General features: G+C 30.7%; 4 protein-coding genes across 15 annotated transcripts in view; 3 read left to right on the forward strand and 1 right to left on the reverse strand.

Moving 5' to 3' along the window:
- Position 1: 1 nt before the first annotated feature.
- On the forward strand, positions 2–1,770 carry LOC126918019 (nucleoporin Nup37). The gene is made up of 4 exons (XM_050725557.1): positions 2–162; positions 524–721; positions 796–1,160; positions 1,249–1,770. Exons 1-4 carry the CDS (start codon positions 13–15, stop codon positions 1,499–1,501), a joined length of 966 nt encoding a protein of 321 aa, XP_050581514.1. The 5' UTR covers positions 2–12; the 3' UTR covers positions 1,502–1,770.
- A 1,101-nt stretch (positions 1,771–2,871) lies between these two features.
- Positions 2,872–9,800, reverse strand: LOC126918009 (gem-associated protein 5). Of its 4 annotated transcripts, none has more exons than XM_050725531.1 (16): positions 9,776–9,800; positions 7,808–8,125; positions 7,366–7,724; positions 6,969–7,292; positions 6,643–6,904; positions 6,323–6,551; positions 6,153–6,237; positions 5,722–6,094; positions 5,312–5,597; positions 4,975–5,211; positions 4,748–4,895; positions 4,411–4,668; positions 4,109–4,319; positions 3,815–4,021; positions 3,306–3,741; positions 2,872–3,189 (listed from the first exon to the last, which is right to left on the reverse strand). In XM_050725531.1, the coding sequence occupies exons 2-16, from the start codon at positions 8,114–8,116 to the stop codon at positions 2,960–2,962; spliced, it is 3,954 nt and encodes a 1,317-aa protein (XP_050581488.1). In that variant the 5' UTR covers positions 8,117–8,125; positions 9,776–9,800; the 3' UTR covers positions 2,872–2,959. The 4 variants fall into 4 exon arrangements, with proteins under 4 accessions (XP_050581488.1, XP_050581486.1, XP_050581487.1 ...); XM_050725529.1 differs by lacking the exon at positions 9,776–9,800 and adding an exon at positions 9,614–9,748; XM_050725530.1 differs by lacking the exon at positions 9,776–9,800 and adding an exon at positions 9,242–9,381.
- LOC126918016 (lipase 3-like) lies at positions 8,763–13,118 on the forward strand. 7 transcript variants are annotated; one of them, XM_050725553.1, is made up of 9 exons: positions 8,763–8,931; positions 10,077–10,318; positions 10,407–10,530; positions 11,370–11,550; positions 11,633–11,747; positions 11,997–12,237; positions 12,337–12,495; positions 12,572–12,799; positions 12,882–13,118. In XM_050725553.1, exons 3-9 carry the CDS (start codon positions 10,408–10,410, stop codon positions 13,023–13,025), a joined length of 1,191 nt encoding a protein of 396 aa, XP_050581510.1. In that variant the 5' UTR covers positions 8,763–8,931; positions 10,077–10,318; position 10,407; the 3' UTR covers positions 13,026–13,118. The 7 variants fall into 7 exon arrangements, with proteins under 7 accessions (XP_050581510.1, XP_050581511.1, XP_050581507.1 ...); XM_050725554.1 differs by lacking the exon at positions 8,763–8,931 and adding an exon at positions 9,072–9,174; XM_050725550.1 differs by lacking the exon at positions 8,763–8,931 and adding an exon at positions 9,368–9,489.
- Positions 13,119–15,713: 2,595 nt separating this feature from the next.
- LOC126918013 (UNC93-like protein) overlaps positions 15,714–17,580 on the forward strand; it is a 55,456-nt gene continuing 53,589 nt past the window's right edge. The window contains exon 1 of one of the 3 annotated variants that reach the window (XM_050725543.1): positions 15,714–16,475. The gene's annotated coding sequence lies outside the window, so the exon portion shown is untranslated. Of the gene's footprint in view, positions 16,476–16,517; positions 17,168–17,190; positions 17,532–17,580 lie in introns of those variants that run through there. The other 2 variants (XM_050725545.1, XM_050725544.1) reach the window with 2 other exon arrangements.

Genomic DNA, 17,580 nt, shown 5'->3' on the forward strand with positions numbered 1-17,580 from the left:
TACGAATACACGATGGACGAAGCTTTAACTACACCACCTACATATCAGTTGCATTTTTCTAAACAGATATATTGTGTTGAGTTATCTCCTTACGAATGGTCTCAACATCTAATTTGTGTCGCTTTAGCCGAAGAAATTGTCATCGGTACTATTAAATTTCAGGTAAAATCATTGAGTTTTATTATACGTGTAATATTGGGTATTTTAATTTACAAAATTTACATAATATACCTGTTTGATATTTCATGAAAATTATTTTTTATGACAAAGAATTAAAAAAGATATAATCTACAACTTACCTTCTAATTGAATATAAAAATACATGAATGAGAAAATAAAATAGTTTAGTGAAATTTTACTTATTATCTCTGAAAAACAGTCATAGATATTCAGAATATATGTTTTAGTTTTATGAAAACGTTAATCACTGCAAAAAATAACAGTTATGGAATATAATAAGATTGCAAGAAAAACATTATTTTTAAATGAATAATAACTATTATTATTATTATTGTATAATAAGGATGAAGATGAAACAGTGGAAGATATTGCTTATAAACCTTTTAGAACATTTCGTCATGATACTAGACCACATGCTATTGCTTGGAGTCCAGAAACCTCCTTGAGTGTTGTACCTAAAGTTTTAATGTTCTGTGTTGCTGGAGCAGATTTTAAAATAAGATTATATAGCAGTGATCTGAATGAAAACACTGTATGCCAGGTGAGATTAAAGAATTATAATAAATGCAACTTATTTTTCATGAATCAATTCATTGACATTTCTTTTAATACAAGATGGAAGGACACAAGGATTATATAAATTCAATTTGTTATGAAACCGAAGGTGAATTATTGGCTTCTGTGTCTGATGACCACACTTGTAAACTTTGGGCTGTAAAAGAAGATGAAAAATGCATATCTACATTTTATTTAACATCTCCAGGAATGAGTGTAAGTTTTCATCTTGAAAAATCTGGCAAGCTCCTTGTTGGTGAAAAAAATGGATTGATTCATATGTATGATGTACGCAGTCAGCAAGCAATTATGTCTTTAGATACAGATATTGCTCCCTTAATGTCTATTGACTGGGGACCCAACCCATTAAAAGTTGCAGCTATAGCAGCTGGGAAACTAATTTTATGGGATATATCCAAACCTAGGTAATGCACTGCGAAATAAATTTAAAAATTAACCAATGAACAAAATAATAATTGTAATATATTTTCTGATAATTTTTGTTACTTTCAGTCCACCTTTAGAATCAAAACCTCTTCACATTGAAGGAGGTTTAACAGTAAAGTTCTTCCTTGGCTATGAAAATTTTGTAGCAAGTATAGGCAGACCAGATAATTTATTAAAGGTTACAAATATAAAAACTGAACAAGAAATAATTTGTGGGCAAGTTAAATTAATAGGTGGAATAACGTGTCATTATAAATTACCGTATGTCTGCGCGACAAGTGATAGAGAAATTCGTTTTTGGAAAATAACTTCAAATTAAAAAAAAAAGTTTTATTACAAAAAACCGACTTTTTTATTGATAAAAAAATGTTCTGTAATTATAAACAATTTTTATAAATAAAAAGTCATATTACCTAATTTATCAACATTCACTTAAATAAATTGTATTTCATAGAATTATGTTTAATATAACATATTACAATATTCTATAAGACGTGCAATACATTAACCCATTTGCATCCAAGCGTGGATTAATCCGTGCGCTGCGACTGTCTTCTATCACCAAGCGCGGATTATTACGCGATATTCTACAAGAGATATGGCGGCGATAAAATGGAAGGATAAAAAAGATGTCGTTTTACTAACAACTATGCATAGCTTAGAATTTGCTGAAGCGGAGAAAACAAACCGATAAAAATGTGTAAAACAACAGTAGTAATTGACTATAATCAGAATATGGATGGAGTTGATGTTGGCGATCAAATGTTAAATAAATTTCATACTATGCGAAGATGTAAAAAAGCCTATAAAAAAATATTTTTTACCTCATAGACATGATATTACTAAGTAGTTATGTAATTTTTAAAAATCATAAAAAAATTGAGCTTTTCATATTTTTAAATAACAATTAACCGAAGAAATTATTGGCGAATATTTACCAAATATAAAAGTAAGTGAGGCATCTAATGATTCGATAACGCGATATACTGGCAGGCATTTTCCTATTCGGATACCTCCAACTCCAGCAAAGGAAAGCAGTACGTCAAAGCGATGCGTTGCATGCTTATCTAAATGTACTCGATGAGAAACGGTCTTTAAATGTCATATTTGTGATGTACCATTATGTAACCATTTTAAAGAATTCCACGAGAAATAATATGATTCAATTTCCATTTTAATCTAAATAATTTTTTTTTAATAAATAGTTTTTATTTTTTTTCTCTGTTATAAAGAATGTAAGATACGATGTTCACGAGGTAACATTATCTAACAATCGTTTTGAATAGTAAACTTTCGATAAATTCTATGAACAATTCGGATGTCATTTACTGCACCTACGACCGACCGCGCGTGGTAATGGGGACCAGTCGTCAGTTGAACGCCACTGATGCCTTCCAATAGCCTTTAACATGTTGACGCCGGCGCGACCCATCGGCGAGTCGCACGTATCTGTTCCGTGAGGCGGCGTGCCCCATCGGCGGGTCACATGTGTCTGACCCGAGGGGCGGCGATGGATCATACATGTATTTCACAAAATAGGTAGTGACCCAGCGCCGCCCCACGGAGGAAACCACGAATATTGACGCCGGCGTCAACGTGTTAAGTAGGACGATGATGTAAATGGGTTAATAAATAAAAAATATAAAAAAATAATTGAATGATAAAAATAGTAAAGTAGAAAATTCAAGATTGTTGACTATCATTGGTATTTAATGTAGTATCTCAAAAAAAATTAGTGAGTAATATAGTATATCAAAAAAGTCAAATACACATTTATTTATGTAGTAGCATCTAACCACATTTTGGAAATACTTTCTAAAAACTTATTTTTTATAGTTTCATCGCACAATTTGCTGCATAGTTCATTTGCTTTGCCATATACCATAACAGGATTTGGGATATAAACTAAATCATTGAGAATCTGACTCTTCTGTTTCTTTAATGTATTTAGTTTTTCCATAAAAGATTCTATATCTTGATCAGTTTTAATTTCTTCTTGCATTTTACCTAAAAACAAACAAGCATTTACCTAACAATGAATCAGTGTTAGCTTTTTAACTTTTATATCTATTATTACTAATTAATGAACAATTTTTTATTTAAGTAATATTTCAGTAACTCACATTTTGCAGAAGCTAATTGATTTTCCAATTTGTTAATTTCATTTGTTACTGTCCAGTGTCTTATTGCTTGTTTATTTAATGCATCTTCAAGTAAATGTTCAATCAAATTGGTGTAATTTTGTATATTATTATTAATAGATTCCTCGTTTATATTATATACAAACCAATTTAGAAGAGCATAACATAAATAAGCTCGTAAACTAATTGATACAGAATAATCAGCTTTTGTATAAATACTTGTTTCATCCATTGGACTTTTAATATCTAGTTTTATGATAATTTCAATTAAAAAACTATGTAGATGTTCTAAATCTTTTTGATGTAGTAGTTCAAATTGAGTGATTGTATGTAATGCAGTAACAATATGCTTTAATTTCTGTTCTTTTTCAATAGAGGCTATTGCTAATGCAACCTCATGACCAATTGTTAACCATAACTGAAATTAGGAGTTATTAAACGTAATAATACAATTCTTTACAATGTTAAAAACTAGATCACGTGAATCTTACCATTTTCTCCTTGTCTGAAATACTGCAAAAACTATTTCGACACAAGTCAGTGTAATAAGAATTACAATCACCGCAAACTGCCTCTAAAGTTTGTAATAGACCATAATTTGATTTTCCGTCTATCCATGTTTGAATCAAATCGAGAGTTACATTTCCCTTAATAACTTTTTTAAGTTCTTCATAAGTTAACAAATATATTTCTTGATACTAAAATAAAAATAAACATTTTTCATAAGATAATAATTATTTAAAATACGGAAAAAACCTGAACACAAAACATATATGTAAATATACCTTGAGATATGGAAACTTTTCTATTATATTTCGTGCAAAATCATACTCTGAATTTATCAAAGTTGCAATTATTGCTTGCTCAGCTAAAGATTTACTTGATATTTCATCATTACATAAAAAAGCAATTTCAGCTGCCGTTATTAACGTAGCTGCATCTTTACGGCGTGCAAGGTATTTTACTGTATCAGAAAATTCTCCTAATTTAGTATGACTGAAAATAAAATTATATATAACATAATTAAAATTTTTAAATAAAAATATGATTTACATTAAAAAATATATATATAATTAATACAACTTACATCCATGCTGCTTGCTCGAAATTGCCTGAATTTACACTATATTTTGCCCATTCTTTTAATATTTCTGTTAGTACTGGATCATCAGATTCAAGTCTACATCTTGCAAGAACATATGCTTCTTTATACAAATTTGCAGCCTGAAATACTTCTATAGCTTTGTAGGTTTTATGTATACAAAGTAAATATGATACTGCTTTACAAGGATTGCCTTCAGTTACTAACTGATATGCATATAGTTCACACATATCTTTCCATATTCTGCAATACATTATTGCTAGATTATTTTTACGGCAACTTTAATTGTATTTTATAAAATAAATAAATAAGAAAAAAATACTTCATGGACAGACTAGCTGAAAGTGAAACAAGAAAGTCATTGAGACGTTTCTCTTTAGCAGCTTCTTCTAAATTTTGTTTGAGATTATCATACCATACATCCATTTCTGCGATTATATCATAGTTATTTCTCTCAATATGAGCAGATTCTATATAGTAATAAAAGATAAAGCAAATATAATATATATATAGGTAGCTTGTATTTTGTTTCAATAATAAATAACTTACTTTCAGTAGTTAAATAAGATATAAAATTTTCTTGCGATGAAAATAATATTGGTACTATATGATACGAAGTATCTTTCTGAACCTCTTCCATATTAAAATTTTCACTTTTCATATTTTTTACGATATTTAAAAGAGAATGAAGTAAAAGTGTTTTTTGAGATGCTGTATTAGGGCATTTTGAAAAATATGACCGTACTTTTTTATTTTTTGTCTCTGTTATCATCATTGTCTTTGATTCTGAAAAAAGTGATAAATATTTGTTATTTGTATTATAATAACATATTTTTTATTACTTTTATCAATATTATTGTTATACTTTGTACAGTTTGAGAAATACCTGAAATAGAACATTGTGATGTAGCATTAGTTAATTCTAGTAAACTATTTTCAATAGTATCAACAATTTTATTTGTTTCATTTTGTTTCTTTTTAGCTTTTTTTGGCAATTTTTTATATACTTTTTTTTGTGGCAAATTATAAGCAACTCTCCATATTCGTACTGTAGAATCTGCAGAGCCTGTTATAATAAAATCAGGGTCTAATGGACTCCACATGCAACACAATACTGGGCCATTGTGTCCTGTATATGTAGCTATTAATTCTTGTGTTCTAACATTCCATATCTAAAAACCAATAGTACTCGTATGTAAATACTTATCTTTACAAAAAATGTTTGTTATTCCTAAATATATTATTACTTTGTATCTAAGGTGATATCTATATAGTTATATACATAATTTGTAATACCTGTGCAGTTCCATCATAACTACTAGATATTAGATGTCCACTTACATGTGGACTCCATGCTAAACAGACAACATTTTGTACATGTCCAGTTAAAGAAGCTACAATTTCATGCACTTTATAAATATCACATTTTTCCTTTAAATTTTCATTATTTGTTGAATCTTCCATTTTTTCAAAATGATCTATAAAATTAGATAAATCGAAAATAAGTATAGTACATGATTCAAAAGCAACAGCTAAATAATTTTTTAGCTGAGAAAATGTCAAGTCTGTTGCTGTACTCTCAGGATGCCAGACCAAGCAATGCACCATTTCTGTTGCAAACTTAGCACATCCACGTGTTTCAAATTTTCGATTAAGAAATGAAATTGTTCTAAAAACAAAAAAATTTTTATTTTCATGGAATTCATACAACATATTTAAAAACATACCCATTTTCAAATCCTACTGCCAAGCAAGAAAAATCTGGCTTCCAAGAAAATTCTGTACATTCTTTTTTCAATACAGATTTTGGTTCTAGTTGAGAGAAATTATAGCTTTATAATAAATATGATATAATAATGTTGCAATCATTTATTAATTAAAAAATAAAAAATACTACCTTCATTTGTAACTTTTTCTGAGTCATAATACACAAGCTCTCCCTCTCCACAAGAGTATAAAACATATTTGTTGTTCGGACTTGGGCCCCAACCAATAGTATATATTACACTTCTATGATATTGTCTGTACAATGTAGGCGATTTATTTCCATTTGTATTAAATACACCAACTCGACCTTCATCAGTTGCATAAGCCAATAAATTTTCTTTTTCAGGATGCCATGCTATCTATCAATTATGTAAATTTCAATTTTCTAGAAAGTATAATCTAGAAAATGTATAAAAAAGGGATTTTTTGAAACTATTATACAGGTCTTACCGCGCGAATTTTTCCCTTAATTTTTTGCCATAAAACGGTTATATCAAAAGTAGTGTCATGTGCTGCTGATAAATTCCATAATCGTAACATTGCATCTCCAACACCAAATGCAATATGTGAAGTGTCTAATGGGCAAGCAGCCATGCAATAAACAAACCCACTTTGTGTAAATATATCATAATCTATTTCAACATTATTTTCTTTTATTCCACAACAAATAATTCTTCGATCTTGCGCCACAGTCCAAATTGTATGTCTACAACTAATAAAAAATTTATAATTGCTTCATAATCATATTTAATCATAAATTATATATCTATAAAAACCTTTGTCTTATTCTCCAATTTTCTTCTGAAATGTCTTGGGTATTTGGTACATGCGCAATACAAAATAAACCCCTGCTGTGATGTGCATGTATTACTTTGGCATTAGGTTTCCCTTTTATCATTGTTGATAAATCCCAAGAGATTAATTCACCCCAACATGAACTTGTAAGCAATAGTTTAGGTTCTATCCAGTTAACTACTACCCAATTACCTACAGAAGCATTTAATTTACTTCTATGCTGCTGAGAATCAAGAGGTGCTGAAGGCAATGAAATTGTCATTTCATAACGTCCATCTCCACCAGCTTTCCAAATGAAAATTGATCTACACATTGCAATTTTAAAATGAATACATTAAAATTATAGTTAAAAGCACTTATATATATTTTTTAAATTACCTATCTTTCCCTCCTGAAGCTAACAGTAAATCTTTATTTAAATTTCCTTTTAGTACATTATTTTTTGAGGGACACCATGATAAGCTAACTATTTCAGTATCATGTCCTCTAAGTTTGTAAACTACTTTGCCTTTATCTTGAAAATTAACGATATAAACTAAGCCACTTTTTGAACCTACAGCTACAAGATGTGGATCGTGAGGACAAGAAGAAATATAAGTAGGTATCACTTTTCCTAATGAAATTGAAGAAACAGTATTAAAATAAGCATTCCATGATAATACACAACCATCAGAAGTTGCTGCATATATAACATAAGGATCTTTATAGGACCATTCTACGCCTATTGCTTGTTTATCCTGAAATTAAAAAATATTTTAAATATAATATCATTATAAATTTATCATATATGTATATCAATATAGAAACATTTTTATATTACATTTTCTAAGAGATAAGTATAAGTTACAGATAATGTTTCTGAATTCCATATTTTAATTGTGTTATCGTCTCCTGTGGAAGCTATTAAATTAGCATTTACTTCTTCAAACTGAGGAGTAAATGCAAGACATGTCACTTTTGATTTGTGACCATGCTTAATAATAGAGTATTGTAATATTTTATCATTTTCATTAAGTTTACCAATAACAATTATATTTCTAGCACCCCATGCTATTGTACCATTAAAAGAACAAGCAAGAATATTACTTAAATACCAATTTGGTGAGGGTGGTAAAGTTATTTCATTCATTTTTATCACCTGAAATACAAACGAAAGACAATTTCAAACACGATATCCACAAGGGAACTTTGGTAACCAGAAAATTTTGATCTTCCTTTTTTATTAATAATTTTCGGGTTTTTAGGGTAAAAACAACCCTTGAATGAAAGTAGGTATTATTCTATTTCCCAGAACATCTTCAGGGGTATAATAGATATAAAAAAATGGTTAGAACAAAAATTGAACAGTTTTTTATGCTTTATAAGATGATGCTATTAGAGTAATAAAAATTTGCTGTTTAAATAAAAAATTCACTACCACCGTTATTGTGAAAAATTTAGAATCTTCTGTCACATCGAAAATTATGTAGAATAAATGTAAATGAATATATTAAATATCTTAAACTTATCAGATAATGTGAATGAATCTATGAGTGCTGTATATGATATAAAATTTTGAAACATCATTGTATTTATAAGTACACATGAAAAGCTATATCAAAGCAAGAAATTTGCAAAATCTGTGCATTGGATCATTTATGTTTGAATGTCAGATATCATTGTTATATTTATATAAACAAACAATTTTTATTGCATTAATAGCATCATCTTATAAAATATAAAAAACATTTAATTGTTATTATAACCATTTTGTTTATATCTACTATAGTTTTAAAGATACACAGGGCAATAGGGTATCATCTATCTCCATTCGAAGAGTGTTTTCATCATAAAACACCGAAAATAGGCAAAAAAATAACTGATATCTTTTTTTTAGGTCCGCTACCGCCAACACAATTTTTAAAAAATTAGAATTTTTAGATTACCGAAGTTTTCTTATTAAAAGTAAGATCACATGTTTATAGCTTTTTAAGGTTATGCGGTTCTTATTTGACATTCACATTGAGTAGTTTGAAATAAACGTATGCATAATACATTGGGAGTAATACAATTTAGACTATCTTTATAGAAGTATTATATTTGTAGGTCTTCTATGAACTATTAAATGTGTTGATCAAACGAAATAAAATTACGACAAAATAATTTGTCGGCTTTAAGAAAACGTTTAAAACATACATATATTTGAAAGTATATAGTATTCTATTAAACATTTATTTTAATGCTTTTGTTTTAAATCAATATTTCATTTACAAACCTTAAATGACGTTCCTAAAGTCTATTAAAAAAATGATATCAATAAAAAAGTAATAAAGCGAATATCCTATATCGACAAGCATATAAATATCACAGTTTTATTCTATCGTACATATAGTAATATTATTATTAATATAGATTTATTCACTATTTAAACAATTAACAGTGTTAAAATAAGTGTTTGACATACATTTAATCTGATTACTTAAAGACTAGTGTAATAGAAAACAAGAGACATTATAATACAATGTATTAAAAATTTTCATAAATATAACCTCAAACATAAACATAATTATGTTTATAAAATATATATTTTCTATCTATCATTAATCATAATTTTGTTTCTCTAATAAGTAATGAAAATAAATATTACCTGCAAATATTATCCATGATTCGTGAACTATGATCATTAATGTGAGATTCAATTATATTTTTGAACCTTATATCAAAAATGGAAGAATGATTTAAAACAATATTATGGTTTGATTTGTACATTTTTTTGTATCAAAAAAATGTATATCAAATATATACTTACATAAAATATTTGTATTGTAGAAATTAGAGATAGCGAATAAATTATCAAAATTAAAAATAGTAAATAAAGATATAAACAATAAGTAAATAAATATTAGAGAGACTTTTGATTTTCACATAAAAAATTTATTTCAAAAATGAATAAATTATCTAAAGTGATAAAATATAATGTACGATGTATGACATATTTCAGATAAGTAGATGTATGCATGTAATTATTTTTCTCTCTACTCGCGAAGTACGGTAGATATACTATATATAAGACAAAATATGAAAATTTTAGTTACATCGTAAGTTTTCAGATCTTACGAACAACGGAGAAACACGGAATTTTAGTATAATTTAAAACAAATTAATGAATTCATTTTTCGACATTGAAATGGACCGTGAATCAGACTGTGATTAACATATAATGCCTGAAACTCATTCATAGTGATAAAGATTGGCGCTAAAGAGGATGACAAATACGTACATATAATATTTCACCTTACGGAGAGTAGCTTGAGCGACAGTATCACCACATTTTTACTATTAAATATTTCAAGTGTACTATATGGAGCTTTTTCTTTTGTTTCTTTACTGTTAAACATTTCAAATAAAGTGTTTGTTTCGCTGTTTTTCAACATTATTAGAATGAAAGGTCAGATCGTCATATTTTTATCGCTATGTGCTCTCTCTTCTGCGATTTTGTCCAATTTTAATGGCAAATTATTTCATCATAATGAAAATCCCAACCCAGATGAGGAACTTAATACAGTAAGTAGAATTACATTCTTCATTTTATTAATTTTATCGCTATTAAATATAAGAAAAATTGATCACAGAAATAAAAGATACGCGCATCGTTTATTGTTTGATTACAGAATAGCATACATACTTAACTTATTTACCAATGTAAATAATACCCAATTACATGCAAAGTGTTCGAGAAAATACACCTGCTATCTAAAAGCATGTTTACTTTTTGTGTACTTTTTAAATACTTTTTTACAAACATTCGTAATTATTATAATTGAAAAATAGTTTACAGTAAAGTGGTTTAAATTGAAAAGTTTCTGTACTACCTATTACACATATTCATTTTTTTAAATTGTAAATTGCAAAACATGTTATATTTTCTAATTAGTACATGAACTTGTATGTTTATTTACTGTTAACTAACTATTTGGAATATACTTATCACATTAACATGCTTAATGCATGGTGAAATAAAATGCGATGGTAGCAAAATTTTTTTATGATATAACACAATTCCAACATATAAATATCTATATACATACATAATTAAGAATATTATTCTTTTTAAGTAAAATACGATTCTCTCTCTTCTTCTAAAAAAATTGTTGTCGTTGTTATTGATACAATTAAACACGTTATAGTGTAATAATTAATATTTTCAAGTGCATTATAATTCGATTTATGTGTAGATTTTTACGATTCTGGATAGATTTTTTAAAGATAATTTTAACTGTTTAAGATGTAGACAATAGTATAATATGCATAATATAATTTTTCTTCGTCCATTGTGGTATTTTATGTTTTTGTAGTTAGTGAATAATGATTATTCATTATTAATTTGAATTATTTTATTTTAGCTGCAGATGATAAGAAAAGACGGTTATCCAGCCGAAGCACATGTAACGTTAACGGAAGATGGTTATCTATTGACGATGCATCGGATTCCAGGGAAACCTGGATCTCCCGCGATTTTCTTGCAACATGGTCTGTTAGGTAGTTCTGCAGATTGGGTTATATCTGGAAAAGGGAAATCTCTCGGTATAAAAACATAAATTGTTTTTTGGTTTACAAATAGTAATTGATTTTTATATCGTATAATAATATTTCTCCTTTATTGTAGCTTATTTATTAGCTGATCGCGACTATGATGTATGGCTCGGAAATTTTCGTGGTAATACATATTCAAGAGCGCATGTCTCCTTATCTCACAAAGATTTAAAGTTTTGGGACTTCAGGTACTCGTAAAAAAGAAATGATTGATAACGATTAAAAATATGCAAGAGAACGGTATATTATATATATCAATAATTATATAAAGGCATATTGCAATATGCCGGTGGTAACAATTTAAATAAAAAAACTTTGCCTCATATAACAAAAGATAATTAACAAGGATATTACAGAAATAAATTATATAATTATATGTATATAATTATTATATTAATTATGTATAATTATTACATTAATAATAACAAATTTTTTAGTTGGCATGAGTCAGGTATATATGATCTACCGGCAATGATCACTTACATCGTAAAATTGAAGGAAAATTTTTTGAGAGCGTATATTGGATTCTCGATGGGTACGACATGTTTCTACGTGATGGCTAGCGAACGGCCGCAAATAGCAAGACTGTTGCAATCAACGTACAGTCTTGCTCCAGTAGTATTTATGAAACACGTAAAAAGTCCTTTACGATATATAGCTCCGCTTGCATATGATAAGGTAAAAAGGATAATAAATAAATAATAAATAAATAACTCCAATGATATTCTCAACGTAATATCTAAATTCTCATTGTAATATTTTTATATTGATCTTTAGATAATTTTCTCTCTATTGGGAGAAGGTGAGTTGTTACCGCAAAATAAAGTTTTAAAATTCTTATCAAAATATTTATGTACCTTCGACTCCTGGGAGGAAAAAATTTGTGCTAATTCGTTGTTTGTTCTTACTGGGTTCGACAAAGCGCAATTTAATTACGTGAGTATACAATGACTTATGTAGAAATCTGCTACACTAGTTTTTGATTATTTATGCAAATCTCGGATCGTTGCAGACGCTGTTGCCTGTGATTTTGAACCATGCACCAGCTGGTACGTCTTCGAAGACCGTGGTTCATTATGGCCAAGGAATAGAATCTGGAGAATTCAAACAATATGACTATGGTGCAAAGCGAAATATGGAGATTTATAAGAGCACCGAACCACCTAAATACAATATATCAAAAATTACAATGCCAATCATATTGTTTTGCGGCGATAACGATTGGTTATCTAGTCCTGTTGTATGTATTTCATAAATTTTAATAGGATATAGATATTTAAATACTGGTATTTTTTATTATAATTTTACATTTTCCGATTTAGGATGTGATGAGACTAAGTAACGAATTACCAAAGAAACCAATTATTTATAAAGTGCCATTCGCGAAGTTTAATCACATAGACTTTCTGTGGGCTACAGACGTTGTTGAGCTAGTATATAAAAAGTTGCTTGATATGCTGAGCTAGTCCGTGAGATATTAAAAACATGACAGACTTAGGTATTATTTACTATTTAATGTATGCAAAGGATACATTTATAGAATAAAGAATATCTTGTTACATGTGTTCCGATTTTTAATACCTTTCATTATTTTTATTTGTAATTTATTACAAAACAATAAAAATTTAATGTAAAATAAATGTCACATATTACAACTTAAATTTTACAAAAATACTAAAATTTCATTTTTAACGTATTATTGTAGAAATCTTTCTAAACAATAAACTAGCCTCAGGATCGAAAAAAAAGATTTTCTTTTCACATAAACACGTGTTTACGTATAAATAAAATCTTACGTACAATGGAACAATGGAAACCATCAGCTACCTGTTTGTCCTAATATTCTTTATTCCTTTTACGAGATAGCTGTAACGTGTAAATGACTTTGGACGTGAATAATCTGGTCAGCCGATCGGTTCAGTGGTGCATCCTGAATATTAACCCAACTAAGGTATTTGGCGTCCACTGATGTTACGTAAAAAGTATTGATGTCATAATCTACAAATCGGCCCATAAAGCCATGGCCTACTTGGTGAAAATTTCAGACAAATTTCTATTCCACACGACAAAATATTACATCAATGTATCGAATAATAAACTAATTTCGCAATATTATTTCAGCTGTTTGCTTGATTTCAGGCGAATTCTATTGATATTTATTATAATTCAAATCGACGAATATCGCTGGTTTGTTTTACGTTCCGTCGTTTTTTCTCACAAAAAGTATCTAATAGAGGAGTGGTCATCTTCAAGGTGTCCCCAGAACACCTGTACATTAGACAAGAATTCTAGTGTCGATAGGTTCTGTTAATGATTGTGTAATGGAAAAACACTGGTGGCATCCGAGGGTCCCCCAGGGATATACCAAGGATGCGACTTTACATACGGGCTTGAGATTTTATTATGCGTATCTGGACAACATCCTTATTGCATCATGTGATAAAAACGAATGTCTTTGATCATTCGTAATTGTGTCTTTTTTCAGATCAGCAGGAGATCATTGAGAGAACTACCTGTGATGGTGCTTATTTATCACGAGCAGGAAGAAAGGTTTTTCGGCTGTTAAGAAACTAGAAGGTCATTTCTTGAGAAAGTTGTCCCGCAACAGGATTTTCCAGGTCGAAAGCCATAAAATTCTTCGAATGATTTCTTGGGGTTGGACAATTTGGAACTCCTTTACGGTTACTCAAGACTTTGCTATATTCTTGGTATATACCGACCATACTGATTCAGAGACAACAAAAGAATCGTATTAAAACCGTATTGTGACCTACCGCCTGCGATCTTTAATGCATTCAGATGCACGTGCTAAGTGGCTTACTATAACGCAATACACCGTTTATAATATACCAATGATTCGGTAACCATAAACGGATAACAATGAATTTTATGTTTATCCCAATTATATGACCATTATTCGAGTTAATAACCTAATCCTAATGAGGGAAATCCGACTTCCTGAAGATTTATTTTAAGGTTAATTCTTTTAGAACATTTTAATGTTAAATTTTTAATTCAATACACACTACTATGCATATACATACATATACTATAAAAGGAACATCATTACAACATTACAAAGGAACGTATATTATAAAAGGAAAGGAGAAAGGAACTGTTAATTGTTTATTACGGAAAAAATGGAATCATTTCGCACTGATAAACCGAAGAAGGATTTGTTTACGTTAACAGATTAATCAAAGGAAGCTACTTTTATTAAACAAAACTACTCAACTAGTTCTCGATAGTTGAGCGCGATCAGTACTTCCCTATGTCATTAATATTCGCAAACCACAAATTGTCATACAACAAGCCGTGCGAATGTATTTTTCATACATATCTAATTTTTTATTCGTTTTCAGTAGATTCAGACCTGCCTATTTGAATATATTAAATGCACGTTGTTCCTTCATAGTTTCATTTCTTGCATCGATCGTAGTGATTATCTGAAACTTTTTTCTGCGATTTCATTTTAAAATAAGTCCGTTCGAATTGTCAGTGAAATGATGTAACGAAACTCTGTTAACCTAACACTTATCTAGTAAAAGATATTTAAAAATCACTGAATTCCTACATTCGTGCTAGGGAAATTTTCAAACGTATACAGATGGATAATATATTTCTCATTAATTATTTGGTAAAATGTTGCACTTTTGCTTGTATATCCAAGTATGCAATAACACAGACAGAATATTATTACGTTTATTAAGTTTGAGAAGACATCTTGTATGTAATGCATCTTTCATCGTGTGTCATTTTCATAATTTTTAGTATAAGCTTTGAGTATAAGTATTTATGTACTTACTCTTACCAGTCTTCTCGTATGACTGTCAGATTCACAACTTCCACTGATACTTCATTAGAACCCTAGAATTCCGTAAAAAGGTATTAAAAAGAGGCAAGAAACTACGAAGAAAAAAAGAATCAATATTGAATCTGTTGCGGACAAACGAGCGGAAGACGGCAGACAACGAGCAAACAAGACGATTTTCATCGTACCATTAAGATCGGGTTGTACACGAGCAAAGTCGCGGGACACGCACGTGCGTGCGTGGTTTGGTCGTGCGCTTGCGTTTTGCGGTGGGTCCGCGTGCGGTGAGGCGCGGCTGGTAATACAGAAAAGCCATGGGCCGAAGGAACAAAAGGAGCAGAAGGAGAAACAGGAGGAACAGAAGCGAACTCGTCGCGAAGGTAGAACGCGCGTGTACCGTGCACTTGGTGTACCAAAAGAAAGAGAGAGAGAAAGAGAGAGAAATACAGATATAGAAAGAAGGAGAAAGACAGAAGAAAACAACGAGCACGACTCTCGGAGCCTCGAACTCGAGAAGTCTTCGCGAGTCCGGCGAACCGACACACACCGCTCACCGATTCCAAAGTCCGCCGGTAGGCTCAGTTGTCTCCGAACCCCCGAACCGTTCGGATGTAGCTACTTTATAAGATTCATTTACGTTTTTCCACGCTTTCGAAGCTCGTTGATTTCGCCGTTGCTCGCTGCTACACATACGCTCTCGTCTTCAAAACCGATTTTACTCTTCGCGTGCTGGTTCTCCGCGGTCTCGTGCGGTCGTCGTGCGGTGAGGCTCGATCTTGAAGAACCAAAAAGGAAAAGATAGAGAGGAAAACGAGAAAGAAAAATTCGAACACGAACAACACGCCTTTCTCCACGGAAGGAAACATACAAACGAGGGAGAAGTGTTGCCCCGTGGCCAAGGAGCATTCAAATCTAGAGAATCGTTTCTTTTTCGTTTTCCGTATTTTCGTTCGGTTCGGACACCTCTGATCGCGCGCAGCCGATTAGAGAAGCGAGGAAAGGAGTAAGAGCGCTGGAGCGGCGAAGAAATCGGAAGAAACTCGAGAAGAAAAAGGAAAGAAAATCTTGTCGATTGGACGAACCGACGATCCAACACCGTTAACACGTAAGCGAGCTTTTTATTCTTTTTCGATCTATTTATCCTTATTGAGATCGTATAAAAGTACGAATAGTTACCATCAGATCGATCGAGTCCTTTCTCTTTATGATCATTCGCTATTATCGATCATCCTCTCATTGCTCGTTTTTCGATCGGGTTAGCAAAAGCAAAGGTATCGCGAACAGGTATACGCGTGCAAGCCGTGGCCTGCACATGTACAGTTATTTAATATTTATCACTGGCGACCTCATTTATTTTAAGTTATCGGGTATCGGTATTCCGCTTGAGTCCAAGCCTGTGCGCGCCATCGGAGTAACCATGGAAAAAGCTGATGCGAGAAATCGGATACGAACGAAAATAGTGGCCTGCCACATGCAGAAAGTGTAACGTGAAATCGTCACCGATATATACCTACAACGCCACGTGACACGCTCATAAAAGCGAATTTAAAGATCCCGGCGAATCAGTTCACGAGATCTCGTGACTCGATCGGTCCGTGATCTCTAACTTAGAGTAAATTTATCACGATCACTTGATCCTCGTTGCGTAGATCACCGAATTCAAACGCGGATAACGGTAATTCGAAACGAATGGTACAGCCAGTAAATACCTACTCAAGGAGCATGAGGCGAGTTTTCATTGAAACATTACGATCGGCTATCTGTGTTTTGTCGCGACTTGATAGCAGATCATGTAAGGTAACGATATCGTTGTCCAATGATACGAATATTCTAGAACTACAAGAACATCAACATTTAAACGTGTCAATTGTGTTTCGTGGAATACCTAAGTCGAATTTGCAATTGAATTCCGTGCCGCGTTTTTCGTATTTTCGGGAACCATAGCGACATCTTAATCCACATATAAGGTGAATAAGTTAGATAATCTTACTAGTGGTTTAGATAGTTGTGTGTGAATTTGTTGTTAGTCGACATTCGAGATAAACTTTATAATCTCAAAAGTATAGAAGGAAGATGACGTCGCAAATGTTACTTTTAAAATTTATCTTGGAGTACACCATAGTTTGTGTGTGATACTTTTACGACAAATAAATTTCTGGAAGTAAGTCATTTTTTCTTTGAGATGTTGTACACTAATTATTTAACTAATT

Source organism: Bombus affinis, chromosome 6 (assembly GCF_024516045.1).
Source record: "Bombus affinis isolate iyBomAffi1 chromosome 6, iyBomAffi1.2, whole genome shotgun sequence".
Classification (NCBI taxonomy): Eukaryota; Metazoa; Arthropoda; class Insecta; order Hymenoptera; family Apidae; genus Bombus; species Bombus affinis.

Coding starts and splice junctions, on each gene's coding strand:
- LOC126918009 (XM_050725531.1), bottom strand. CDS start 8,116: ATGAATGAAATAACTTTACCACCCTCACCAAATTGGTATTTAAGTAAT. Junction 5,598..5,721: donor GTTATGATGGAACTGCACAG/GTATTACAAATT, acceptor ATTGGTTTTTAG/ATATGGAATGTTAGAACACA. Junction 3,190..3,305: donor TCAATTAGCTTCTGCAAAAT/GTGAGTTACTGA, acceptor GTTTGTTTTTAG/GTAAAATGCAAGAAGAAATT.
- LOC126918016 (XM_050725553.1), top strand. CDS start 10,408: ATGAAAGGTCAGATCGTCATATTTTTATCGCTATGTGCTCTCTCTTCT. Junction 11,748..11,996: donor TTAAAGTTTTGGGACTTCAG/GTACTCGTAAAA, acceptor CAAATTTTTTAG/TTGGCATGAGTCAGGTATAT. Junction 12,800..12,881: donor ATTGGTTATCTAGTCCTGTT/GTATGTATTTCA, acceptor TTTCCGATTTAG/GATGTGATGAGACTAAGTAA.
- LOC126918019 (XM_050725557.1), top strand. CDS start 13: ATGGACGAAGCTTTAACTACACCACCTACATATCAGTTGCATTTTTCT. Junction 163..523: donor TCGGTACTATTAAATTTCAG/GTAAAATCATTG, acceptor TTGTATAATAAG/GATGAAGATGAAACAGTGGA. Junction 1,161..1,248: donor TGGGATATATCCAAACCTAG/GTAATGCACTGC, acceptor TGTTACTTTCAG/TCCACCTTTAGAATCAAAAC.